This window comes from Solanum tuberosum, unplaced genomic scaffold (assembly GCF_000226075.1).
Source record: "Solanum tuberosum cultivar DM 1-3 516 R44 unplaced genomic scaffold, SolTub_3.0 scf00357, whole genome shotgun sequence".
NCBI lineage: Eukaryota > Viridiplantae > Streptophyta > Magnoliopsida > Solanales > Solanaceae > Solanum > Solanum tuberosum.
The window spans coordinates 66,325-93,867 of NW_006239283.1; the positions used below are offsets into that span (position 1 = coordinate 66,325).

The 27,543-nt window shown below is 38.6% G+C and overlaps 1 protein-coding gene and 1 long non-coding RNA gene across 7 annotated transcripts in view; both read left to right on the forward strand.

Annotated features, from left to right (window-relative positions):
• Nucleotides 1-1,582, forward strand: part of LOC107063447 (uncharacterized) — a 4,068-nt gene extending 2,486 nt beyond the window's left edge. Inside the window, exons 6-7 of the long non-coding RNA XR_001475289.1 lie at nt 1,043-1,467; nt 1,564-1,582. This is a non-coding gene — a long non-coding RNA (uncharacterized lncRNA). The remainder of the gene's footprint in view (nt 1-1,042; nt 1,468-1,563) is intronic.
• A 5,896-nt stretch (nt 1,583-7,478) lies between these two features.
• Nucleotides 7,479-27,543, forward strand: part of LOC107063446 (serine/threonine-protein kinase TOR-like) — a 24,691-nt gene continuing 4,626 nt past the window's right edge. Inside the window, exons 1-9 of one of the 6 annotated variants that reach the window (XM_015315345.1) lie at nt 7,479-8,894; nt 10,970-11,120; nt 11,294-11,432; nt 13,139-13,266; nt 13,364-13,589; nt 13,685-13,750; nt 13,863-13,931; nt 14,023-14,136; nt 27,051-27,149. In XM_015315345.1, the coding sequence (XP_015170831.1) occupies nt 14,050-14,136; nt 27,051-27,149 (186 nt within the window). In that variant the 5' untranslated portion in view covers nt 7,479-8,894; nt 10,970-11,120; nt 11,294-11,432; ... (3 more) ...; nt 13,863-13,931; nt 14,023-14,049. Of the gene's footprint in view, nt 8,895-10,969; nt 11,121-11,293; nt 11,433-12,916; nt 13,050-13,138; nt 13,267-13,363; nt 13,590-13,684; nt 13,751-13,862; nt 13,932-14,022; nt 14,137-27,050; nt 27,150-27,543 lie in introns of those variants that run through there. The other 5 variants (XM_015315347.1, XM_015315351.1, XM_015315346.1 and 2 more) reach the window with 5 other exon arrangements.

Consider the following 27,543-nt stretch of genomic DNA (forward strand, 5'->3'; position numbering starts at 1 on the left):
AAGAAGAAGAGAGAAATTGAAAGTCTTAAAGAAAGTAAAAACTTTGAAAAAGAAAGAAAGAAAGAAAGAAGAAAGAAGAGAGAAGAGAGAAGAAAGAAAATGAATAAATGAGGCTTGAATTCTCTGAAAGTTGAAAATGGTTGCATGTGGGGCATCTAGAGTCGAAATAAGAAAAGAAAAATGGAAAGTAGTGTGGATTGTGCATGGGTTTGGAAAGTGAAGATAAGTGGAGAAAGTTGGAAATAATGAGTTGTTGTGTAGTGTTCAAGGAGGGTGTAGTCACTTAAACCTAAATGATATCCTAACCTTTCCCTAAGCCTACATTACAAGCTTAACAAAGTCCTTTGAGATTTCTAACCAAAAGGAGTTAAGTCAGTATTGATTGAAAATATGGGCAAGCCTATGGTGTGACATTTGTGTGCATGAGACGATTCTTTGTGAGTGTGAGTGTTGCATCTTTGTCCCTTGTCTTGTTTATATGTGTGTGGTTTTGGGATACTTCTTTCTTGTGAGGGCATGTAAGTTGAAAAAGTGGTGATTTTGAAAATTCCTAATTGAGACAAGTGAGCATGTGAATGAGTTAATGAGTGGAGTCATTTCTTGAGTTTGAGTTGTTTTCACTTAAATGATTCTTGGTTTTTGAAAATGTTTCATGAGAATGAGAGGATTTCTTTTGTGAAAAGTTTGTATGTGGACTATTTGTTAGTACCAACCGAAGTCCATTACCTTTGTGCTTAATTGAGAAGGGAAATTGATTTGTTGTGTGTTTTGAAATAAGAGCCTCTTGTGTTTTTTATTTTCTTTACTTGAGGACAAACAAGGTTTCTAAGTTGGGGGTGTTGATGAGTGGTGGATTTCCACTCATTTGGGGTTCTTTCGTAGTTATTTTGGCTTGCTTTAGTTTAGAAATTGGTGATTTTAATGTGGTTTTTTTCATATTTGCATGAAAATGAAATGGAGAGTCGATTTAGGAGATATTTGAAGAAACCAAGTGAACTTGAGGCAAAAAGAGGTCAAGAGCTGAAAATGCGATTTCTGGCAGGGGAAAGTATCCTTCACGAACGCGCTTGAAGAAACCAAGTGAACTTTATTTGCCTATTTGAATGTTTTCATTTAGGGGAAGACGTTTGCTAAACCTGAACTCAAATCATGCATTGAGGAGTTTGAAGAAAAGTTGAATAAATTCGACATTGAGAGGAAGGAACAAGAACTTACTGCCAAAAATGCTCAAAGCCATCAACAGAAAGTTGAGAGCTTGGACAACATCACGGTGACTGAAAAAGAAGAAGAGGAAATCAGTGAATCTGAAATTACTGGTGCCTACACTCAATCATAAACTTATGCACAGTCCTGGAACAATTTATATCTTCCTTAATCTCCCAGCGCAGTGCCTTGTTGGAAATACTTGAGTCCATCCTGACTACTAAATCTCTGGAAGGTCTTCGTGCAAGTCAACTTGCATGTAGGGTAAGCATTATTTCAAACATCTATGTTCACCTATCTCCTGCTACTGCCTTTTATGTTCTCTTTTGGGTAATTGAGTTTGCTGTGTAGTTGGTCTAGGTTTGTGTTATTTTTTCAGGATAGTGGTGACTGTTCAGGAAAGCAACCTTTGCATCCACAGAGCTAGAAGCTTTGGGGTACTCTCAAGATGAATCAGTTCTTCAAAAGTTCTAGAAGCTTTGTGAACGCCAACTACCTGCAATTTAGTAGGTTTATCCTTGATCCATCCTCCTCACCTCCCATAACTTCAGAAACAGCCAACAACAAAAAACTCTTATTAGGGGGTTCATGGGGTTTGGGGAGCATTGAGTCAATACCTTGGGTTATTTTCCCATCTTTGCTCCGTTTATTTTGAGCTTTTTGATTACCATCACATGGACCTGTTTGATCAACTTTATCAGGGGAATGGGGTTGTTGGGAGAGTTAAGTCAATACCTGACTTTTCCACCTGCTGCTTTTTGAAATATTTTCCTGCAAATTTAGGTTGTTCACTGGTTTGTAGACTTTATTTTGATGACCATGGCCTTGCTGACCTTTGTTATTTTTCCTTTTTTTGAGTTTACCACTCATCCATTTGTTGTTTGTCCATCTCAGGTTGTGTTTGTTGCAATTTTTTTGGGTATCCTAAGCACCTTAAACACTAGCAGTGATATTAGCATTAACCTGTGGAGGAGAAGTTTGGGGAATTACCTGATTTCTGGCATTTGCAGTCTTCTTGCCCTTGATTTTATTTGCAGCTTGAGCTTCTTTTCTCTTCTTGTATTCCTCATCTTTTCTCTTTATGTTACAAACTTGTGATATGTGTCCTTGGTGTTTGCAATAAGAAACTCTGGTAGTCCCTCATATTGGATGGCTTGCCATCTTCCCACAGTAAAGTCTTCTTCATCAAACCCCATCCAAACATGAGGAGGTCTTTCTTTCGTAATGTCTATTTGCATCCTAATTCTTGCCACACTGCCTCTATTTTTTTTTTTGGAGAGATGCAGCATCCAAATATAATGTTTACCAATAGGAGATAGGAGGGAAGTCAAAAACTCTTTGTTATAGCAATGCCAAGGTAGCTCTGGTAGAGTAACCCCTACATGCACGAATGGGGGTCTCTTCCTCAGGAGTGTAGGTGGGGTCTAGACTTGGAGTCTCATTATTGATCCTCAATGTACATCTTTTGTATGTTCCACACAGAAATATGATCTTCTTCGTTGTCCAAGCCAATATAAATATGCCTCGTATTAAAGTGAGCTATTTTGACACCACAAGTAAGCTGAGTATGAAGGTAAAACTCTTCCTGATAAATTCAATTTTTGGCGTAGTGTTTGTGAACTTCCCAACCATAGTGTATTTGCATCTTGAAGCTAATTTCACCAAAAAATCCTCTTTTTAAAAAATCACTACTGGCAGGCCTTATCTTGTAGGGAGTGTAGGAGTCGATATCTTAATAGGGATTTCATTCTTAGCTTGGTTAGCTCGTAGTCTTGTTGCAAAAGTTTGGATCACAGTGAAAGGACCTGGTTCAAAGGTCAGCACATTTTTGGTGTTTGTACAATGATCATGGTGTCTAAAAACTTTGGTATTATTTTCCATATGAGATTTCTGTTTCTTTTGAGGGTTGTTGGGAATATATTTATCGAAGTTGGAAGTGAGTTTAGTGAGATTATGGGGAATATGAGCAGTAGGCTTTTGGGAGGTGGTAGATACATCTTTAGTTCTACTCTCTTCAGCATTCAAAACCTTATGATTGATGGAATTGTTAAGATCAACAGGGACAGGATTTTGTCTAAGACGAACCTGCCAGTTCCTTTTTTCCTTTTTCAACAATCTGCATAGAATGTGTCAGCGCACTCAAATGTTGCTCAATTGCATCAGATTGCAATTGAGCTTCATTTTTAACAAACATCTTGGGATCATTAAGCATTGGATGAGCATTAGTATACTTACCTTGATCAGCAAGAGGTCTTATATTACCACTTACATTCATTTGTTGAGGTGCAGCTTCATTACTAACACAATTAATACTATCCGAAGAGATTGAGATAGAGTTGCTTAGTATACTTACCTTGATCAACAAGAGGTCTTATATTACCACTTACATTCATTTGTTGAGGTGCAGCTTCATTACTAACACAATTAATACTATCCGAAGAGATTGAGACAGAGTTGCTAGGACACTTTTCTTGAGGTTTTGTGATTCGTTTGTTGGAATTTTGTTGAACATTTGGTTGATCATTGCCAGACACAACTTCTTTATCATTATTGAGTATTTTCAAGTCTTGATCAGGCTGCTCAGAACTTACCCCTGCCTTCTATAGCATTTGAAATTCATGTATTTCTTTGTGTTTGAAGGACCCGATTTTGGTTCACAACCTGGCCTTGAGCTATTAAAGGTTAAATAAACTGGCCTTCTTCACCTGAGTATGTGACCTTTTGACTATTAGGATGAGAATTTTGCACCTTCGTCTCACCTTGACGGTAATCGTCGACTGTTTTTGAGCTTATGAGATGTGTTTTCTTGTGTTGAGTATTTTGGCATCTATTTAGGAAATCTATGTACAATTTTAAGAAGGGTAGAGAATAAGTTATGTGGGTATTAGTTATACATGGATAAAATTATAAAGTTACATATTTACCCCTTTTTTTTTTCCATAAGGGTAGCTTAGTTTAGGAACAAATTCTGAAAGGAACGGTAATATATGAATTAACACTAGTATATATACAAATTAATAAGCAATTATAATATTTGGTTTAAAATATTTATATCTTTAAATAATAAAAAGTATTCTTGCTAGAATTCACAAAGTAGTATTTTAGGAAGTAGCAATCACCGCTTAAGTTGTTTTCTCATTTTTTGACATCACTCTTTCAATTCTCCACATTATTGATAATTTCTCTGACTTTTATAAGGTATTCTTTAATTCACTTTTAATTTTTCTTGTGTATTTAACGTGATTCAAGATTAGAAAAAAATATATATTTAAACAATATCATTATCAGTTGATTTTTGTTTGGGACATGTATATAATTAATTTATTACAAATCAAACTTTCAATACGAAATGATTCATGTAATATTATTCATACATAACTAATAATTGCATAACTAATACCTGCATAACTTATACCTGCATAACTATAATCAGTAATCAAACGACCCTTTTGGGTAAGATTAAGGTTTATGCCTTAGGGTTTATGGTTTAGGGTTAAGGGTTTAGGATTTAGGCCTTAATATTTAGGGTTTATGGTTAGGGATTTAGGATTTTGGCACTCTTAGTTTAGGGTTTAGGTTTTATGGTTTAGGGTTCAAGGTTTAGTCCCAAAAGTTTAGGATTTAGGGTTTAGAGGTTAGAATTTATGATTTACGCTTAAGGATTTAGGCCCTAAGGTTTAGAGTTTAGGGTTTAGGATTTAGGATTTGGGCACAAAGGTTTGAGGTTTTGAGTTTAAGGTTTAGATTTTAGGTCCTAAGTTTAGGGTTTAGGCCCTATGAGTTAGTGTTTATGGTTTAGGACTTAATGGTTTAGATTTTAGACCATAAGGTTTAGGGTTGAGAGTTTATGGTTTAGTCCCTAGGGTGTACGGTTTAGGGTTTAGGCCGTAAGGTGTAGGGTTTAGGATTTATGGTTTAGGCCATAAGGTATAGGGTTGAGGGTTTAGATCCTAAGGTTAAGTGTTTTTGGTTTTTGGATTCTGGATTATGATTTAGGGTTTAGAGTTTAGGCTCTAAGGTTTAGGGTTTAGGATGTGAGGTTTACAATTTATTGTTTATGGTTTATGGTTTATGGTTTAAGGTTTCGTTTTTATGGTTCAAGTTTTAAGGTTTAGGCCCTAATGTTTAGGGTTTATACTTTAGTGTTTAGGGTTTAGGGTTTAAGGTTTATATGGTTTATGGTTTAGGGGTTAGGCCCTAAGATTTAGAGTTTAGAATTTATGGTTTAGATTTTAGGGTCTAGGTCCTAAGGTTTAGGCTGTAGGGTTTAAGCCATTTGGTTTAGAGTTTAGGGTTTATGGTATATGGTTTAGGATTAAGGCAAGTTAGGTTTAGGATTTAGGACCTAAGTTTTAGAGTTTGGGGTATAGGGTTTCGAGTTTAGGGTTCAGGCCCTAAGGTTTAGGGTGGTCTATCTTAGTTTTTGATCTTTAGTTTGTGTCTTTGTTTTTGTTTAAATAATTGAGATATGGATTGATGATGCCCAATGATGGATAGATTGACGACTTTCTTAAGGGTAAATCGTCGATTGTTTGCGAGTGTTTGATTGGTGTTGGATGTGGTGAAGTGTGAGTAGGGTTTAGGGTTTAGGGTTTAGAGATAGCTTTAGGTGTTAATGCCCTAAGGTTTATGGTTTGGGGTTTAGGCCCTAAGGTTAAGGGTGTAGGTCCTAAGGTATATGGTTTAGATTTAGGCCCTATTAAATGATTTTGAATGTCATATCACTGGTGTGTATGCTTCTAACAGAAAATTGGAAAGGAGACTGATATGAGAGGAATTAGCTGATGTTAGAAGTCTGATGGAGGGGCCATGGCCTATCTATGGTTCATTTAATATATGTTGATTCCCATATCAAAAAAGGACTGCATTAGGAGAACTTCAGCTATGGGAGAATTTTCAGATTGTATGGAGGGCATGGAACTAGTTGATTTGCAGCTTGATGTGGAACTTGCACTAGGTTTAAAGGATAAGACCATACTAATTTCTCTGGAATAGATCCACATAATGCAATAACTAATTTAGTAATCTAAAGCAGTCTACTCTACAAAGAGTGGTTTCAAATCATGTCCCAATTGCTCTGCTGTGTTTAGGGTTTAGGATTTATGGTTTATGTTTTAGGGTTTTGGCATTAAGGTTTAGGGTTTAAGGTTAAGGCCCTAAAGTTTAGGGTTTAGTCCCTATGGTGTAGGGTTTAGTCCCTAAGGTGTAAGGTTTAGGGTTTAGGATTTAAGGACCCTAAGACTTAGGGTTTAGGATTTGGCCCTAATGTTTAGGGTTTATGATTTATGGTTTAGGCCCTAAAATTTAGGTTGAAGGTTTAGGGTTTATGGTTTATGATTTTGGGGTTAGGGTTTAGAGTTTAGGTCCTAAGGTTTAGGGTTTAGGCACTAAGGCTTAGAGTTCATGGTTTATGGTTTAGGGTTTAGACCCTACGGTTTAGGATTTAGGCACTAAAGCTTAGAGTTAATTGTTTATGATTTAGGGTTTAGGCATAATGTTTAGTGTTCAGCGTTTAGGCACAAAGGCGGGTTTCAAGTTTATGGTTTAGGTTTAGGTTTCTGGGTTTAGGCCCTAAGACTTAGAGTTTAGGATTTATATTTTAGGTCCTAAGGTTTCAGGTTTAGAGTTTAGAATTTAGGGTTGGGTGTAGGGTTTACGGTTTTACGCCCCAAGATATAGGGTTTAGGCCCTAAGTTTTAGGGTTTAGGATTTAGGCCCTAAATTTAGGGGTTAGGATTTAAGGATTAGGTCTTAAGATTTAGGGTTTATAAATTTATGATTTTGGTCCTAAGATTTATGATTTAAGGTTTATAATTTAGGTTTTAGAGTTTAGGCCCTTAGATTTGGAGTTTATGTTTTATGGTTATGGTTTAGAATTTTTATGGCACAAGGTTAAAGGTTTAAGTCCTAAGGTCTAGGCTTTAGGGTTTAGGCCCTAAGGCTTAGGGTTTTTGATTTTTGGTATATGTTGTAGGATTTACGTAGGGTTTAGGTTTTACCCTAAGGTTTAAGGTTTAACGTTTAGGTTTAGGGTTTAGGATTTTACCCTAAGGTTTAAGGTTTAATGTTTAGGGTTTAAGCCTTAAGGTTTAGGTTTAACGGTTTTAGGTCCTAAGGTAAATTTACGGTTTAGGATTTGGCCCAAAGGTTTAGGGTTTACTGTTTAGGCCCTAAGGTTTAAGGTCTAGAGATTTGGGTTTAAGGTTAGGCCCAAAGGTTTAGGGTTTATGACTTAAGTTTTTTTTTTAATGACCCTTGAGCCAGGGGTTAGCAACACCCCCAGGCCTTATCATTAATAAATCAAAAAACCTTACCTCCGATCGTATGGTGGTTCATAAGTCGGCTATCCTACTAAGGACGGCCAACTCAACCCCGATACTAGAAAAGAAACCTAGATCAACTGTGAACCTAGAAGAGAGGACTCTTCTCAATACAAGTAATATAGGAAAGCGATAAATAAGGGAGACTCTCCCTTTACAAAGTAAGAAGAAAAAACAAAAAGCAAAAAAACAAAAGGGCATCTTTAGATGAACCATATGGAAAGCTGTCGGATCAAGGTGGTTCTCTGATCTTCATCTTTCTTCTTCTAAAATTTGGCTTCTCAGTCTTGTCTAGAATATAGTATCCTCTAGCTTCTTTGGTAGCTGGTGGACATGGAAGTAATGTTGAGGGACTTCACTGTTATGGCTAGTTTTAGATAAAACATCAGCCATAAAGTTAGTCTCTCTAAAGGTGTGATTACAGGAAAAGGATTGGAATTGATCACATGTTCTCTTAAGGTTAGCTACAGTATGGTGCAAATTCCAAGGTGGAGCAACTTCTTGTTTTATCCAGTGAACCTCTAACTCAGAGTCTACTTCCAAAATCACCTAGTTAAAACCATTATTTAGACACCAAGATAGACCCCATTGAGCAGCTTCAATCTTTGCTTGGTTGTTGGTACCATGGCCTAGTGGAGTAGCATAAGCATAGATTAAATCACCTAGGGCATCTCTAAACAAATACCACCAGCCCCTATCTTTCCTGGGTTGTCTAATGCACTACCATCAGAGTTGATTTTAATCACATTTGTAGGTGGCTTAAACCAACTTACCTTGGTAATTTTGATATCATGGAAGCAATTTCCTGCAAACTGTATCAACTCAGGCCACTTGCATGGCCATTTGATGTAAGGAGAGTTGATGAGTAGGAGGTTGTTGATATCTTTAAGCACCAAGTATATCACTCTAGTGATATTATAGTTGTTTCCTCCATATTTGCATGCACATCTAATTTTCCACAGGTTCCAACAAGTAAAGATATTGATTTACTGCAGACATCAAGGCCACAAGGTTCATACATGCAATGTCAAGAGGAGAGATGCTGAATATCGAATAAGAAAGGCAGTGGAAGCAGCAAACAAGAACAAACCCAAAACAACACAAGGAAATGATACTCATGTAACTACTCTACCAATTAATTATCAGCCTGTTAAGAATAATATTTCTGCTACTGTTTCAGGTACCAAGAACAGCCATCAAGAACTCATCAGGATCAACAAAAAATGCAAGGAGACCAATGGCAGACACAAAAGAAAAAGAACTTTAGAGGCTATCCTCAAAACAATCAGAGGAATCACCCAAACAACCAACAAAATCAGGTTTATAAACCAATACCACATCAGAATGAGACCAGTAAGGAACCACAAAAAGGTATTGAATCAATGCTCCCCTCCCCTCCCCTCAACCCCGTGGTAGTGTTGCAGTCCCCACCTCCAGTGTTGCCCCTAAATTTTATCAGGACAATCAAAGCAAGGATGCCAACAACAAGCAAGTTATTGACTCAATGCTCCTCACCCCTCAACCCTATGGTAGTATTGTTGTCCCCATTCCCAGTGTTTCCCCTAAAGTATTTCATAACAAGCAAAGCAAGGACGCCAACAATAAGCAAGGTATTGACTCCATCAACCCCACCCAATTAATAATTGTGTTGTTTTACCTGGATCTATCATCTGAGAAGTCTGGAGGTGTGAAAAGGGGTATGCATGAGAAAATCACTAATTTGCAGGAAGGGAACCAAAAGGGGGTGGTAGTTCACTAGTTCTAATATGGATGACCCTAGGATTGACCTTAGAGCTCCTATGATACAAGGTAACATCAACAACAAGATCAACATGACTACTCAAAATGACACTCAGAATCTGAGTCCAGTTTAGACTGAAGATATAGACCTTGCTGCTGAAGATTCTCTAGATTATGAGTCTATGGAGGGGCCTGAATTAGGTTACAATGATTATGAGGGTGAGGTGAACTCAGGCAGGGTTGAGGTTAATGCTCTAGTTCAACAAGAAAAAGGGAATCCTGTGTATAAAGAAGTTGATTCAAGGGGTCATTTTCAGGCAGCAACTCAGACCATGAGTCAGGTGCAGCAGCAACAGTATTACGTAGGAAGGTCAACAAAATAAAGAGAACTCTAATGTTGTTTTACATCAGTCTGATGTGGTGGGGGAAGGGACTCATGTAGAAACACTATTGAAATAAAAGGGCTAAATAATAGATCTTCAGAGAAGATGAATCAGAAGAAAAGTGAAGCTTATAGAAGAAGATAGGAAAAATTAGCTCTTGAGGAAGGAAAAGAGAAGGAAAACCAGCAATATTTAGCCCGGAAAAAAGGAAGAAGACCAGCTAGTTCAAAGGAAAAATGCACCATCAACACAATCCCTGAGACTACTAATAAGGCCCATGATCCTCTAGAAGAGTACAAAATGGTTCACTATGAAGATGAATTGGATAAAGATATGCTACCTGTGAATGATCAAGAAGAAGCTTAATTATAGTTTAGGCCCTTACGTTTAGGCACTAAGGTTAGGGCTTAGGATTTAGGTTTTAGGGTTTAGGCCCTAATGTTTTGGGGTTTAGGTTTAGGACCTAAGCTTTATGGTTTAGGGTTTAGAGTTTATGATTTAGGACCTAAGGTTTAGAGTTTAGGATTTAGGGTCTAGGTTAGGTTTAGAGTTTAGTTTTTAGGGTTTATGCCATGAGGTTTAGGGATTAGGGTTTAGGGTTTGACCCAATGGTTTTGGGTTTAGGGTTTATACCCTAGGGTTTGGGGTTTAGGGTTTAGTGTTTAGGCCCGAAGGTTTAGGGTTTAGAGTTTATGGCTTATGATTTAGTCCGTAAGGTGTAGGGTAATGGGTTTAGGGTTTAAGGTTTATCGCTTAGGGTTTAGGACCTAAGGTTAAAGGTTTCAGAGTTGTGATTAAGGTTTTTTGTTAGGCCCTAAGGTTTAATATTTAGGGTTTAGACCCTAATGTTTAGGGGTTATGATATATGGTTAAGGGTTTATGCCTTAAGGTTTAGGATTTAGGATTTAGAGTTTAAGGTTTATGGTTTAGGGATAAGGGTTTAGGCCCTAAGGTTTAAACACATATGTTTTGATGGTATCTCAAATTCTAGTAGTTCCTTAAAAGATAGATGTTTTGTTAACATCTTTTTGATTCCTTTTAATGATATTTCACTTATTTTCATAAAATAAAAAATAAAAACAAAAGGGATTCCTTAGGTATCCCATCAGGTAGGGGCTTCAATCCAGTTTGGGGTCAAATATCTCGCTCATCATTGCACCATTTTTAAAACCAAGAAAAATATGAAGGTAGGCCTGTAGCAGCAATAATTGAATTTCTGTTTCTATTTCTCCCTTCTTTTATTTGAATTATATTTCTGTTACTTTTCTTCAAACTTTGAGGATGTCTAGTTGGGTATACTGACTCTAAACTACATTTATGTAGGTCAATGATGGCAGATTGCGTACCGCCGGTGAGGCTTCTCAACGAGTACTAAAGAGGATTGGGCAGAGTGGATGAGGCATTTCAGCATTGTACTTTTGAAAGAATCACCTATCCAGCATTAAGAACATGTGCAAGACTGGCTCAACTACAGGTATTACCTCTTCAACATCCTCATCCTCATCAGATACCTTCATCTCAAAAATAAATAAATAGAGAACCTCTTTTTAATGTTCATAAGAAAAAGAACCAAAAGCTAAAAGACTTTCTAAAAAATAGGAAGTGCTTCTAGTTGTCTTACCTTTTTATAATGTTGAACTTTTGCAGCCTTTTTTTGGGCGGGAGCTGTTTGCTGCAGGTTTTGTTAGTTGTTGGTCACAACTTAGTGAGGCTAGTACAGAGTTTAGAAATGACGTTTTCTTCTCCAAATATCCCGCCTGAAATTCTTGCTATACTTTTGAACTTGGTTAGTTTTTTTCCACATTTTTCAATTTTGAAGATATTGATCCATTGATGTTCTCACGAAATGATGGTGTTAATGTGAAATTTGAGTTCAAAATAGAGGCATTTACATGTTTTTCATATACAGGATTGTAGGAGAATCAGCTTAATGTATACAAGAAGATTGAATTGTCCCCTTTTAACATGTTCAGACTGCTTGAATATAGGTTCTCCAGAATAATTACCTTAACAAGATAGTCCCTCCATTTTTCCTGTAATAGATCGCCCCTAGAAAGAGTAGAAGTGCTCATAATTAAATCATAATGGTAATAGTAGGATCTCGTAGCCTTTGAGTAATTTGATGTTGTTTGTTTTAAGTGGTTGGGTGCTGGGGGGAATATCATTGTTTAACAATGTTTTTTTTTTTGGGGGGGGGGGGGAGGGTAGAGAATTATATGGAATCATCACCTAGATTGTACTGTGGTTTTACCTGATGCATGTGAAAAATTCTAGTTGTTTCCTTTTGCGGTGCTTAATGTTGATAAAGGGGTAACCTAAGCGCTAAAAGTTGTGTTTGTTCCTAGAACTTGATATCGGATCATACTCGTGGGTCTCTTTTAGGGTTTTATTGGTTGAAAGTATGTTGATTGGTATCCGAGAGGAAATCTACTTGCAATTGCAAAGGTTCATACTTCTTTAAAAAAGATGTTGTAAAGGTTCGTGGAAAATATTTGGGCGAAGAGAGCTCTTGGTACAAAATACAGCTGCTATTGACATATTTTTTTATTTATGACATTAGATCCTCTAGGACAAGTATGGAACTGTGTTTTGTGCATTTCAACATATGGAAGGGATTGTGGGAATAACTGAACTTCTAGTGAAGTGACTCAAGAGTGAAGACTAAGGGCTAAGGAGAGCTGCTACCATTTTAAAAAAGAGTTGAGACTAAGGAGAACAGATAGACCAAGGATGGAATTAACTTTCAATTAAGTGATCATCCAATCTGAAGGAGTTGCATAGTAAGACAGTAATTACATAGGAGCGGGGGTTTTACCCTGTGCGCACCCAAAGGGTAGCGGTTGTAGGTTTCCCTTGTCATAAAAAAAAAGGATGATATCAAGTGGATGATTAGTTATGGGTGTAGTCAAATTAGAAAGAACTAACTGTTTCTGATTTTCTTTTTTATCTAAACTCTCATATTCTTTACTTGGGTGATTGCCGATGTTTTTTGGAAATGATTGGCTCAATATCTGAAGGAGTTGCATAGTAAGACAGTAATTTGTCCTCTGTAAAGCTGCAGTACTATAATTTTTATTTTAGTTTGGCTAATTGTACTTTCCAGGTGGAGTTTATGGAACATGATGAGAGACCCCTTCCTATAGATATCCGTTTGCTGGGTGCTCTAGTGGGGAATGTGGGTTTATTCTGACATTGTGCAGTTGATTGACATATACCTTCTGCTATTAATTAGTTCAGTAGTATCCATAATGAGCTAATCTTTTCAGTGTCGAGTATTTGCAAAGGCCCTACACTACAAGGAAATGGAATTTAAAGGCGCACTTTTTCAAATAGGAGGGATGCGAATCTTGTTGCTGTAGTTGTAGCTCTAATCCATATAAATAATCAAGTACATCAATACGAGGTCTTGATTTCTTAGATGGTTTTTATAGCTTACATATGTTTCATACCGACTTTTTGTTGATTACACTTAATCGTGCTTGACATCTTCAGGCAGCGGTTGGAATATTAACATATGCTCAGCAGCATTTGGGGGTTCAATTGAAGGAGTCATGGTACTGTTGATTGTTGCATTCTGTTGTACTGTTTTAATTGCAGCTCATCTTTGCCTGATAATCTTAGTAAGTTACTATAGGCTGCACAAGCTTTAACGTGAAATGGTGGTCTCAAATGTATCTTCTGCTTCACTGATGTCATTGCTATTTGTCGATTTTTAAGGTATGAGAAGTTGCAACTCTGGGATAGTGAATGCATGTTTAGGACTAGTTTAGGCTGCTAATGCTTCCTGGAACATGGGCGAGTGGGATCAGATGGCAGAATATGTTTCTCAGCCTGACATGGTGGTGAAACCAAACTCTGAGTCTTGGGAAATACTGCTTCTAGCAGTGATGGAAGTAGTAATGGCATCTTTTTTAGGATCTTTCTTCTAGTTCGTCGAGGGAAGGTAGTCCATCCATTTTTCACTCATTCATCTGTTTTGATGTTGTGACATGCTCTGCTCTAGTGTAATATTTGTACTTGCACCTCTTCTTCCATTAGTACGATGAAGCATGTGAATATTTCGAAAGAGTAAGGAAATGTTTGGCAACCGAGCTTGTTGCACTGGTTTGTGTCTTTATCTCATTATCTCATCATCTCCTCCCCTTTTATACTCATTTGATGAATTATACATGATTTTATATCAAAATTGTTGACAATTCTCTATTAATTGATCTAGGTTCTTGAGAGCTATGAACGTGCTTACAACAACACGGTTCGCGTTCAACAACTTTCTAAATTAGAAGAGGTGACATATTTTTAGCCTTTTCTATGAAGTGATTCCTAATTGCTGTGATTTTTAATGATCTGAGAATTCATTTTCATCTTATTCTAATTAGGTCATTGAGTACTGTACTCTTCCTCATATGGGAAACCCTGTTGTTGAAGGAAGAAGAGCCCTTTTTCCCAATATGTGGAATGAACGCATAAAGGGTGCAAGAAGAAATGTCGAGGTAAATTTCAGAACTTCCCTCAGTGAGTGAGTTGCATTTTTGTTGTCCAATCATGATTTTTTGATATTTTAAATCCGGAAATGCTTACATGAGAGCTTGGGTAACTAGTTTATGGCCTTTGTATTCATTCTGAAACTCATGGTGTCTTACAGAAACTCCGTGGCGCGACCCAACCCACTGGGTCGTGAGGGCACTTACTCTAACACCTAGATTGGAGAACCCTTAGTCCCCAAACAATTCATCATGCAGAAAAATTAAGAAGATAAGAGATAAAACGAAATGTTCATGAAGTTTACAAGACACTGAGTTTAAGCAAAACCAAGATTGAATTTCTTGAATAATTAACACCCCAGGGATCTAGCCTAAACAGGTACAAGAGCTACTAAAGATATGTCAGTAAATAGAATAATATTATGACACAACTCCCACCATAGGGAAGGAAAAGTATAAGTTGTTGGAGATCATTTTCGTCTTCTCCTATGAAACATCACTAACCCTGCAACAAGACTATGCCAAGTTGCATAGCTAGAGTAGTATCAATACAAGCAACATATACCGGTAGGCATCATCGGTCAACCCGATACCCAACAACTAATATAAAGAAATCAACCAGAAGAAAACATGCTATAAGGAAAATACCCGCCAACCTTTGCACCCACACTCTGACCACCTTTTTTGTCTTAACCACAACTAGGGAACAACACAGTGTTGGCCTTCTATTTGCATCGCTACCAACTCTGATTTAGATTAAGGTCTAACCTTTCTATCACACATTGAGGAGTTCCCGAAACACACATCGCCCCCAACCCAACTAACTAACTTACTACACACGCCTAATATTCTGCATTACAACAATTCGACCCTTGACCAAATAGTATACCATAACAAGGCTCACTAACCACTCTGATACGAACCCCCCTTCCCGGGGTAGATCCTAGTCATTCATCACCATTCCCTCTACTCTGCCTCTTACTCTCACACCTCCTCATACCAGGGATACATAACACAAATAATGTCATCACAATATGGAAACTAGTAACATTTAGACTAATGGTTCTGTCATATCCATTATTACACAGATGGGTATGATCAATCACTGTTCTTTCCGTTTCTCAGTTATGGTAGAGGAAATCATATTCATTCATCGATAATCAGTCAACAATGGTCCTCTCATGGAACCCACGCCCAAGCTGTTAGTGTGTCGAAACGTGACACTCGATCCAATAATGTGTCGGAACGTGACACCGATCCAATAATGTGTCGGAACGTGACACTCGATCAAATTATGTGTCAGAACGTGAAACCCGATTCAATCAACCACAATCACAAACACAATTAACACCATAATGAATGATTTACACACTTGTATCGTACAATCAAGTAACAGGTTCATTGCATGCAGTGGATCACAAATAGTCATTTTATTAGATTCATTTCTTTTTTTTTAAACTGGTAATGTTGTATTCCTCAGCATTATGGTATGCTTAGATTCATTTCATCTTTCCCTATTCACATACATGCATGAATACAACGAAGCAGTTAACAGGCATATATAACTCCGACAGAAAATCAAACCATCACCTACCCCTAAATTCACAAGATAAGTCCACCCATACAGTACACACTAGTTCATTCACAGGGACCACACTTGCTATCCTTCCAATGTCGTGCCCAAAGGCCTAAACATGAAATATCCAGTCGACTTACAATATATTAGGCAGTGGGAACGAGTTATCAACTACTCAGTAAAGAAAACCTAGCCTACCTGTGCGCCAAGCAGCTGTATTAGGATTATAGCACGACTCCTAACTTCTGTACAGCAAAACAATAGAGGCAGGCCTGGAATTCATGGTTTGTAGCCTTTCTTGCGTTAGAATTCCTCATCTCCTTCCTCCCCAAGCCTAAATTAGCCTTTTGAGGGTTTTTAGGGTGACCCTCGTCTATTTTGGCACTTAAGGGAGGAAGGGGAAAAATAAGAATTCGCGTCTTTCAATTCTGTTTAGGACTATCCCGCCATGGCGACTCCCATCCCGATGTGGCGGGGTTATTCTCGCTATGGTGGGAAGGTACATGTCTGGAAAATTTAGTTTTCCGAAATACGGTTCAGGTCTTTACACTTCGTCTGGTCTTTTTCCTGTCTTAATGTGATTCCATGCTCTCTCTCTCCTTGAGTTATAAGTTCTTATTCCTCTGGCAGATCATTTATCTGAACATTTTGCCCAACATATTCTTATTTTTTACATGTCTAGACTTTTAGCTGTGAGGGCACGTGTATTGCCTCCTACAGAATATATAGAAACATGGATCAATTTTGCATCACTCTATGGAAAAAATGGAAGAATTAGCCAAGTAAGATGTAACTCCCCGAAATATGAGCGTCTACACTACCCAGGAAGTCGTCAAGGAGTGCAGACCGAGCAGCACCCATGTCAGACATGCAGGCACCGTGTGTCGAATGAGGGGATGAAGTAGGATTATGAGGCAAAGGACCATGGCAAGAGGCACAGCCATTTGAGTTGAATACATGTAAATGCCATAGCTAGACATGACAAGGGTGACACAATGAGGGAAGCCTTGAGGCAGACCTCTTTACAGGTAAAAGGATCGTATTGAGGAAACTAGGAAAACTTGCAAGGCTGGCCCTATGCTATGGGAAGCTTTGAGCGCCGACGGGTAAATTGTGTGTCGCTGAACACAGTTGAAAATAGGCCTGTGACAAGTGGTATCAGAGCTTGGTTTGAGCCAAGTTGTTGCGGAAGTGTGAGCAGCATGCTGGAAGAGTAGGTTGGAACCTACCGCATGAGCAAGCTAGAGCTTGCAAGTTGATCGTGATGTGCACACCACTACTGTGAAGTTGGGCCTAAATGCAGGCGTCTTTGCGAAAGATCATAGTGTCAAGAACAGGTTGAGTCAGCCATCGGGTGTGTAAGGGGCACGTCTGCCGAATCATTCATGAGGAGGCATAGTGGCCAAAGTACTATGGTAAGAAATTAATCAAGGTAGGATTAGTCGAAGCGTCTGAATTGGATGGGTATCCAAGTTCGTGAATGAAGAATTTCCAAGAGTAAAAGGTTGTGCCGGATGCCCCAAGATGTTAGTGTCGTGCACGCCTTGCCATCGGCTAAGTTGAGAATTGGGAGAACCAATACCCTCACCATTGGCCAAGCCGAGGTATGTTCATGTTGTTGATTGCAAGCGTTTGAAAGGAATGATATCTTCCAATGAAAGTGAAGACGCGGTGGGACTGCGAGTTATCCATAGGGGTGCTCAGATTCTGGACCAGGCTAGAGATGTCAAGGACATGCTTTCAAGGGCTCCAATACTCTAGTTTTGTTTGTGGAACTAGACGATTTTCACCATGATGTGTCAGTTACTAGGCCAGGCTTAAGGTGAGAGGTGCTCACGACATGTTTTCGAGGCCAACAATACTTTAGTCTTGTTCGCGGTACTCGTATCATCGCAAGAATATTGCAAGAAAGAATAGGGTTTCCATACAGCTGAAGGATGTGAGGGTCATGGTGTGGTTGGCTCGAGTGTCACCACGAAGTTAGTCACTAGAGGGGACAGGAGTGGAGACACCATCCAAGTGAACATCGGGAGGTGTAGAGCGGATGCAGCTTGGACAAAACATGGGAGGTGGAAGTGCAAGAGGCATGCCTCAGTCTTAAGAGGAGCTCGAAAGAGTTTCAACACACATGGATTAGGAACTACGATGTAAAGCCCCAAGGGGATAGACTTTTGGTCTTCGTTGGTGTCGTATGTCATCGAGACGATGACCTTCTTAGATGTGTGAGGGTGTAATGCCCTAGAATAGGCATCTACACTGGCCAGGAAGTCTACCAAGGAGTGTAGGCCAAGCACATCGCACCCATGTCAGCCATGCTAGCGACGTGTGTTGTAGGAGGGGCTGAAGTAGGATTATGAGGGAAAGGGAAATGGTAAGAGGCAACGTCCATTTGAGATGTTGCATGACATGCCCTAATAATGTCAAAGATGTTTGACAAGGACTTGGGGTGCACCTAAGGGCGAGGCCTATTGGCGAAGGCTGCGTGCAGCGAGGTATGTGACTGTCGGACGTTTTCGAGCTAAAAGTGAAATTTAGGGATTTCGGACTAGGATCCTGTTCCTAGCATGTTCTTATATATGCTTACCAAATTTTGGGCCATTGGAGTTCATTCGGATATGTCTTTGACTTGGCCCATTATGATTCTCTCGCAGAAGCATGTCAACTCCATGTCACATGGGCTTTATTATTTTTAGCATATATAAGGTCGCCTAGCAACCTCGCCCGGGCATTTTACCCCGAGTGTGCTTCCTTGAAGGGGAACTTCAATGGCCTGCCTAGGCATCTCAAAGGAGTTTCCTAGGTACCCATATAAGTTAAGGAATTAGCATATATAAGGGGTATATAAGGTCGCCTAGCAACCTCGCCCGGGCATTTTACCCCGAGTGTGCTTCCTTGAAGGGGAACTTCAATGGCCTGCCTAGGCATCTCAAAGGAGTTTCCTAGGTACCCATTAAGTTAGGGAAGCTCTATGGGCGGCATGTGTCTCTGTAGCGAACGTTGTACGTCCCGACGTCTGTGGAGGCTTGCTCTATATCGAACATTGGACCCTCCGAGCCGTTCTCCTTGTGGGAAAACACCTAGCCGAATGAGCAATCGAAGGACTCACTCCAAAGCCTCATGAGATAACTTGTGAGCTTGGCAAGGGGTCAACCAAGCGAGCAAGGGTTCGTTGGCCTAGACGTGCATTCGTGGGGCGATGCTGCACTGTGGGACCTGTATGCATGATGTGTAAGCTATGCCCAAAGACAGATGAAGGCACAGTAAGGAAGACGTACATGGCTAAGGCCAAGGATCAAATGTTGCCCTACTCGGGCAAAGCGATGACCAAGTGTTGATGCATGAGGCGACTCATAAGCTTTGAGGATTGGAGTGTGCATGCGGCAGCGATACTCAGGTCTTGACATGGCACAAGTATGTCCATAGTCGTTCCCAAAGGAACATGGAAGTGATCCAGCATGTATGGGTGGCGCCATTTCAGTCGAATACATGTCAATGTCATAGCTAGACATGAGACGGGTAACACTATGAGGGCAACCTTTAGGTAGACCTCTCCATAAGTACAAGGATCGTACTGAGGCAACTGGGAAAATTTGAATGACTGGCCCTAAGCTATGAGGAGCTTTGGGCGTCGACGGGTAAATTGTGTGTTGGTTGAAAATAAGCTCGTGACAAGTGGTATCAGTGACAAAGGCCGAGTTGTATGCCGATTCGGACAAGGTCAAGTTTGATGAAGATAAGGGTATGGTTGGCATAGATGTCACATCGAAGGATGCCTACATTCCCGACCAATCATGCCGAGGTATGTGTGTGCTATTGAATGCAAGCGTTTGAAAGGAACGATAACTTCCAATTAAAGTGAAGACATGGTGGGACCGCAAGTTATCCATTGGGTACTCAGATTCTGGAGTGGGCTAGAGATGTCAAGGACATGCTTTCGAAGCCTCCAATTCTCTAGTTTTGTTTATGGTATCAGACAGTTTTCACCATGATGTGTCCAGTTACTAGGCCTAGGCCAGGTTGAAGGTGCTCAGGACATGTTTTTGAGGCCTCCAATACTTTAGTCTTGTTTGCGGCACTCGTATACTCTCAAGTATAATAGCAAGGAAGAACAAGGTTTCCAGATAGCTGAAGGATGTGAGGATCATTGTGTGGTTGACTCGAGTGTCACCAACAAAGTTAGTCACCCGAGGGTGCAGGTGTGGAGACACAGTCCAAGTGCACACCGAGAGGTGTACTGCAGATGCAGCTTGGACAAAACATGGGAGAATGAACTGCGAGGGGCATGATTGAGTCTTAAGAGGAGCTCGAAAGAGTTTCATCACACATGGATTGGGAACTACAATGTAAAGCCCCAAGGGGACAAACTTCAGGTCTTCGTTGGTGGCATATGTCATTGAGATGATGACTTTCTTGGGTGTGTAAGGGTGTAACACCCCAGAAATATGGGCGTCTACACTGGCCAGAAAGTTGGCCATGGAGTGTAGGCCAAGCAGGTCGCACCCATGTCAGCCATGCAGGCGGCATGTGTTGAAGGAGGGGATAAAGTAGGATTATACGTCAAATGGGAATGACAATACGCAACGACCATTTGAGATGTTGCGTGAACATGCCCTAATAGTGCCAAAGTTGTTTGACCAGGACTTGGGGTGCACCCAAGGGCTTAGCCTGTCAGCGAAGGCCGTGTGCGGCGAGGTATGTGACTGCCGGACGTTCTTGATCTAAAAGTTGAATCTAGGCATTCCGGGCTAGGGTCTTGTTCCTCGTATGCTCTTATATATACTTACCAAATTTGGGGCCATGCGGAGTTCATTTGGATACCTCTTTAACTTAGCCAAGGACGATGGCATTGTCGTAATTATGCAAATAGGCCGAAGGCTATAACTTGTTCTACGAGCGTGGGAATGGGATGAAACTTCATGGAAGTGTGAAGGAAGTTAAGAAGAGTAACTACAACCAGATGACACCTCATATGGAGTTCGATAGAGCCGTCTATGGCCCATTATGATTCTCTGGCAGAAGCATGTCAACTCCCTGTCACGTGGGTTTTATTATTTTAAGCATATATAAATGGGGTATACATTGTGACAGCCTACCAGCCTCCACCGGGCATTTTGCCCCGACTGTGCCTTCTTGAAGGGGAACTTTAAGGGCCTGCCTAGGCATCTCAAATGAGTGTCCTAGGTACCCATCCATATGAGTTAGGGAAGCTCTATGGGCGGCGTATGGCTCGGTAGCCAACGTTGGGAATCCCGGCGGCCGTGGAGGCTTTCTATGACGTACATTGGGCCCTTCGAGTCGTTATCCTTGCGGGAAAAGACCTCTTAGTCAGATGAGGAATCGAGGGACTTACTCCAGAGCCTCGTGAGCTAACTTGTGAGCTTGACAAAGGTTCAACCAAGCGAGCAAGGGTCCGTTGGCCAAGACGTGCAGTCGTGGGGCGACGTTGCGCTGTTGGACTTGTATGCATGATGTGTGGGCTATGTTGGGCTATTGCCTAAGACACATGAAGACGCACATGGCTAAGGCCAAGGATTGAACGTTGGCCTATTCAGGTGAAGCGACGGTCAAGTGCTGGTGCACGATGCGACTGATAAGCTTGAGGATTGGAAGTGCATGCGACAATGATGCTCAGGTCTCGGCATGACACAAGTATGTCCATAGCCAAACCCCAAGGAGCACATGGAAGTGATCCAGCTTGTATGGGTGCATCATATGAGTCAAATACATGTCAATGCCATAGCTAAACATGAGACGAGCGACACAATGAGGGAAGCCTTGAGGTAGACCTCTCCACTGGTACAAGGATCGTACAAGGATCATACTGAGGTAACTGGGAAAAGTTGAAAGGCTGGCCCTAAGCTATGGGGAGCTCTGTGCACCGCACGGGTAAATTGTGCGTCGCTGAGGCAGTTGAAAATAAGATCGTGACGTAGATCTACGTTGATTTAACCTGGGGGATTGTGAAATAGTGTGTGTTTAAATTGAAAAGAAGGGTAATTCAGTTGATCTTTCTGAGATACTTTTTGTATTGTATATAGAAGAAGTTTAGCGTTCTGCCATAGCTGCTCTATTTATAGATTTGGATTTTTAGATGGCTACGTTTTTGGGGTTTAAAGTCTATAGAGTTTTGTTTGAGACTAACTATGTTTTAAAAAAAACTGATTTTGGTCTAAAATTTTGTTTGGGATTAACTAAGCTTAAAAAAATCTAATTTTGGTCTAAAATTTTTGGATGAGTTCGCTTTGTATGCGCTGTGGTGAGAAATTACTTTATCGTTTTGATTGACTAAGCTGACTTTTTTGACATTGCTTTTCGCATCTGAAATTTGTGGATGGGTGAAACAGAGGAAACGATGAAAACATATTTGTTTGATGCAAGCGTCTGATCGAAAATTGATGTTTGCTTGATTTTATGTTTATATTTATTTTGCGCTTTGTGCTTGTATAATAGGTAGGGAAAGTGTTATATTGATGTGATGTCATTGCATGAACTTGATGAATCGATGATGTGGAGTGTTTAATGTGCACACTGTTGAACCCATTATGCTTTTCTCTTCTTTGTTTAATCTGAGAAATTTTCTCTTAGTTTACTTTCTTTCTCAATAAGCATTGGCTTGTTTGTGCTAGATGAATTTGCACTTCTTGAAATTGTGTAGACAAATTATGCGTTCACTGTAGCTTTCTTGCACATGCTCCTAGCACTATAGTCATAGGTTTAAAGTTCAGATCATATTAGAAGCTACAGTACTTAAAATCAACGAAAGCGTGTGTTCTGGTATGTGATGAGACTTCTACTCTCTACGAGTTTTATGTTAAATATCTGGTAGAGGCATTATGATTATATCATTGCCGATGTAATATTTTCAGCTGGCTTATTTTTCCCTGCTGATGTGTTAGTCATTGTATTAACTAGATTAGATTGTTGTTTTATTAGAACTAAACTATTAGAACAGAGAAAGCCATATTAGGTTGCAGCTAGCGTACCTGTAAGTTGGACATGGTGTATAATACCAACAATATAGTTCTGAGGTCCTTCAAATGAATAAAGTTATTGATACAAATACTACTTTTACAAGCTAAAATTTGTTCTCAAACTAATAACAATAACAACATACCAAGTGTAGTCCCCCAAAGTGGGACCTGAGATTTGTAAACTGTAGGCCGACCTTACTCAACCTAGCTTAGAGATGTAAGGAGGAGAGGTTGTTTTCATTAGACCATCGACTCAAGAAAATAACAAAAGATGGAAGTACTAGAAATAACAAGCAGTAACTAAAACAATAAATAGTAACGAAACATACGGTAACAAAATAATATCATAATCGAAATGAAACAAAAAACATATAATAACACAAATGAACAAAAAGCTATAAGAACAACACAACAACAATCAAATGTTGCCTTCTCCAGCATATTTTTTTTTTTGTTTAATAGAAAGCTTTAGTTTATAAATACACCCAAGTTACTACACTTAAATTTAGTTTAACGTTTTCTTATAAAATTCTTAAGAATTGTTTTGTCGGGATTACTAAGTACATATGTTTTGTGGACTCTTTCAGCCAAGGGGAACAAAGTCATAAGTGGAAGAAAGGAAAATAGGAATCTGCTCAGATTTAAATCGTTTAGCAGCCCTTTGAACTGTAGGATCAGTGTCTAGCAAATTTACAGTGTATCCCCTAAAGCTTATGATTTGTGAGTTTTCAATTTAATGGTTTATATGCTACGGATTAGTGGTATCGGTGATAGTCTTTCACATAATAGGTGTTCTTAGATTACAATTTAGTGTCATCCATTGGAATCTTTCACATAGTAGATGTTCTTTGATTACAATTTAATGGTATCCATTAGAGTCTTGCACACAATATGTGGTCTAAGATTATAATTTAATGGCATCGATGAGAGTCTCACAGACAATCGCTATTATGAATTTGCTATTTAGTTGTATCGATGAGAATCTTTCGCAGGTTCATCAAGTGCAGTTGGAAGTTGGCCTTTATTAACCTCAACAAAGCTAATAACAGTCAAAGAATGGGAACTGTTTCCTCCCTGTTAAAGATTGCAAGGTTTAGCCTCAGATGTTGGAGTTGTAATTTTTGTAACCAAGTTACTGTTGAAAATTAGAAGAGTAATAATTACCCAAAAAGAGCTACATGGAAGATCTCTTTTGTTCTCACCTCTAAAAAATAGGACCGATTTTCACTTTTTGAGTAATTTAGGATCATATCTTTAGTGTAGAAAGAAGCTGAAAAAGTTTCTATGGTTATTGGAACAACTTGGTACTAAATATTACCTCCTTAAATCAGATTAAAATGAATTTCTTGAATCGCACCAGATAAAAATTTGGAAAGTAAAGTGTCTGCTCCTCTATTTTCATTTAGAGCTAACAACAATAACAACATACCCAATGTAATCCCACAAAATGGGATCTGAGTATTGTAAAGTGTAGGTAGACCTTACCTCAACCTACCTCAAAGATGTAAGGTAGAGAGATTGTTTTCAACAGACCCTCGGCTCAAGAAAAAAGTAAAAAATGGAAGTAGAAGAAACAACAAACAGTAACAGAACATGCTACAACAAAATAATACCATAGTCAAAATACAATAAAAAGCACATAATAACACGAATAAAGAAAGACTATAAAAAGGGATTTTTTTTGCCAGTAATCCAAGAAATCAAAACAGAGTTATAGGTAGAAAGAGAAACATATATCTGCTCAGGTTCATTTAATAGTCCCTTAAACTCTAGGATCAGAGTCTACCAAATCTGCAACATATCCCCTAATAGGTATTGTGATTCGTGAGTTTATAATTTAATGGTATCGATAAGAACCTTTTAAACAATAGGTGTTTTCATGTTACAAATTAGCGGTATCGATGAGAGTCTTTTGCATAATTGGTGTTCTTAGATTACAGTTTAGTGGCATCGATTAGAGTCTCTAATCTAAGAAATCAAAGCAGAGTTATAGGTAGAAAGAGAAACAGATATCTTCTCAGGTTCAAATCCTTTAACAACCCCTTAAACTCTAGGATCAGAGTCTACCAAATCTATAACTTATCCCCTAAAACTTTGATCCTATAGGTATTGTGATTCGTGAGTTTACAATTTAATGGTATCGATAAGAACCTTTCACACAATAGGTGTTCTCATGTTACAAATTAGGGGTATCAATGAGAGTCTTTTGCATAATAGGTGTTCTTAGATTACACTTTAGTGGCATCGATTAGAGTCTTTCACACAATATGTGTTCTAATCTTATAATTTAGTGGTATGGATGAGAACTTTTTCACATACTCGGTATTATGAATTTACTATTTAGTTGTATCGATAAGAATCTTTCACGGGTCCATCAAGTGTAGTTGGAATTTGACCTTTATTAAGCTCAACAAAGCTAACAAAGTTTTTAAAAAAAAATAAAGATTAACCCAACTCCAAAATACCTCATGATCAATCAAGTATTTGCATTCCCCAAATAACCAAATTCCATGTTTAAAATTTCAGCCTTATTTTATAGTGTAATAAAGAATATGGATTAGTACTGTTATTGTTATTTTGCACATCTTCATTATGTGTATTTCTCCTTTTATTTACCCTCATCTAATCTCATATTACATGCCCACCTTGATGATCTCTCAAATCTGGTGGAACCATAGTAGATTGGTAGTTACAAATGAAATGAATCTAAATAGATAAATGGAATACAGGGGAATTAATTATTCCAATACTAACTAGGTCACTTTTGATTTAAATTCTGTAGCCATCAGAAAAGCACAACATACTAAGAGATCCGTTATCTTTGTAATTTAATTTATATCCTCTATCGGTTTAATGTTTTTGCACTAGTGAATGAAAAGATTTTGTTCTTCGCCACTGTACAAATTCTATATATTTACATTTTGTCATTGGTGGTTGATGGTTTGTTACCTTTTTTTGGATTTTTCCTTCTGTGTAATGCAGCTTTTCCGTTCCAACTATGTGTTCATGTGGTCATATAATCTCCTGACTATTAGGTAATGCTTTATGGCTGATAGAAAGCGTTGTTGATGATGTCGAACAAAAATGAGAAAATAGACCCAACTTTTAAAAAGGCCTATAAAAGAAGTAGACGCCATGAACTATATAAAATGACACAAGCTAAGAAAAAGGAAATTGCCTTGACAAAAACCCGGGCAAATAAAGTTGAGTCGAGGAGACAACATTTCGCTGTTGACTCAACCCTCTCTGAATCTTCCTTCGAGCAGCCAAATTCTGGTAAACAACATCCTGTTCTCTGAGGAGATTGTTTGTATCAATTTGAAATAAGTCAGAAAATTATATTGATACTTTTTTAGAAAAATAAATATATATATTGATATACTATTAACTCCATTTACGTGACAGGATCAACATCAAATACCAATGAACAATGTGAAGAAAATTCAACAACGGCACAAACATCATAAATTATTGTATGTTAAAATCTGTCCCAAAATGTAAATTTTGTGCTGCAAAAAGATTTGAATATGAATATGTAGGTTTCTGTTGTCCCAAAGGTGCTATTAAGCTAATTTTCCACCAGATTTGAAAAATCGAAGATGAAATTATGAACAAAGGTAAGCGAAAAAGAGAAACTATTTCTTGTCGTGAATATTATTGTTATAAACTTCAAATAAGAGATGATGAAAATATAATTTTGCATTCAGGCAGATTATTCCAACAATATGTAGTAGATGAATGAGATGAATGGATCAAAATTGAAACTCAAAGACTTGATTTTGCTTCTTTCAACCAAGACTTGTTTAAAACTGATATGTTAGGAGGGCTTCTAGATGTTCTGTGGCGTGGTGAAAGAGAAGCTTCGCAAGTAGGTAAACATAGAATAATTCCCCTTTGTTTTACGAGAGGTCCTAGAGATATGTGCCGACGATACATGGATGCTATGGCTTTAGTCCAACATTTTGGAAAGCCTGATATTTTTTTTAACTATGACATGTAATCCTTCTTGGCCTGATACACGGGCCATGCACCTTTAGTATGTTTTAAAATGTGAGTTCATCCTTCCTCTGGTGTTTCATCAAATGTGGTTCTTTAGCATGTGACAAAAAGTTCCACGCCCGGCAGACCCTTCCATTTGCACCCTTTTTACAGAGCAAAGGTTAGAGAAAAGAACCTGAGCTGAATAAAGATATTTACTTTTTTGACTTATAAAAGTAGGGGACAACCAGCCAATGACACGGGGAAGTTGAAAACTTAAGTAGAACATAGTGAATTTTATTGCTTGTAATTAGTATACCTTTCTTTTCCCAAATATTAGTTGTGGATGATTTTATCAGAGATGCTTATTTATGATTGTATCTTTTATTTTTCTGTAGGTTTTGCCTGATCTCTTTCACATTGTACGCATATCTGAGGATGGTCTAAAGGAATTTATAACATGGAAACTTGGAACCTTGGTATCTACTGCGCGACAGGTAATATTTCGTTTTAATTATATTGTCTGTCTTGTTGTTCTTTTGGATTTGTAATTTTCTCAAGGTTTGTTGAATGATTTTTTGTTTGGAGCACATCCGTAAATATCTGCCAGAGTAGCTCTCTCTGATATCAGATTATGGTCATCGCTTGTTGCTAACAGACCTGTTCACATTGCTTCTATAAGTAGTAGTTTCAGTTGGTATTAATATTGAAACGACCCCAAAAATGCCCGAAAATGTGCTTCGGAAACACCTAGAATTGTAATTTCCATATATCTCAAAATCCATGCATGATTTCGGAAATTCCACTTCATATTCTTATTCAGGGGGTCAAATTGAGTGGGAAATGGGTCTAACCTGAATTTTAGAGCAACCGTATCAAAATTCGAAAATC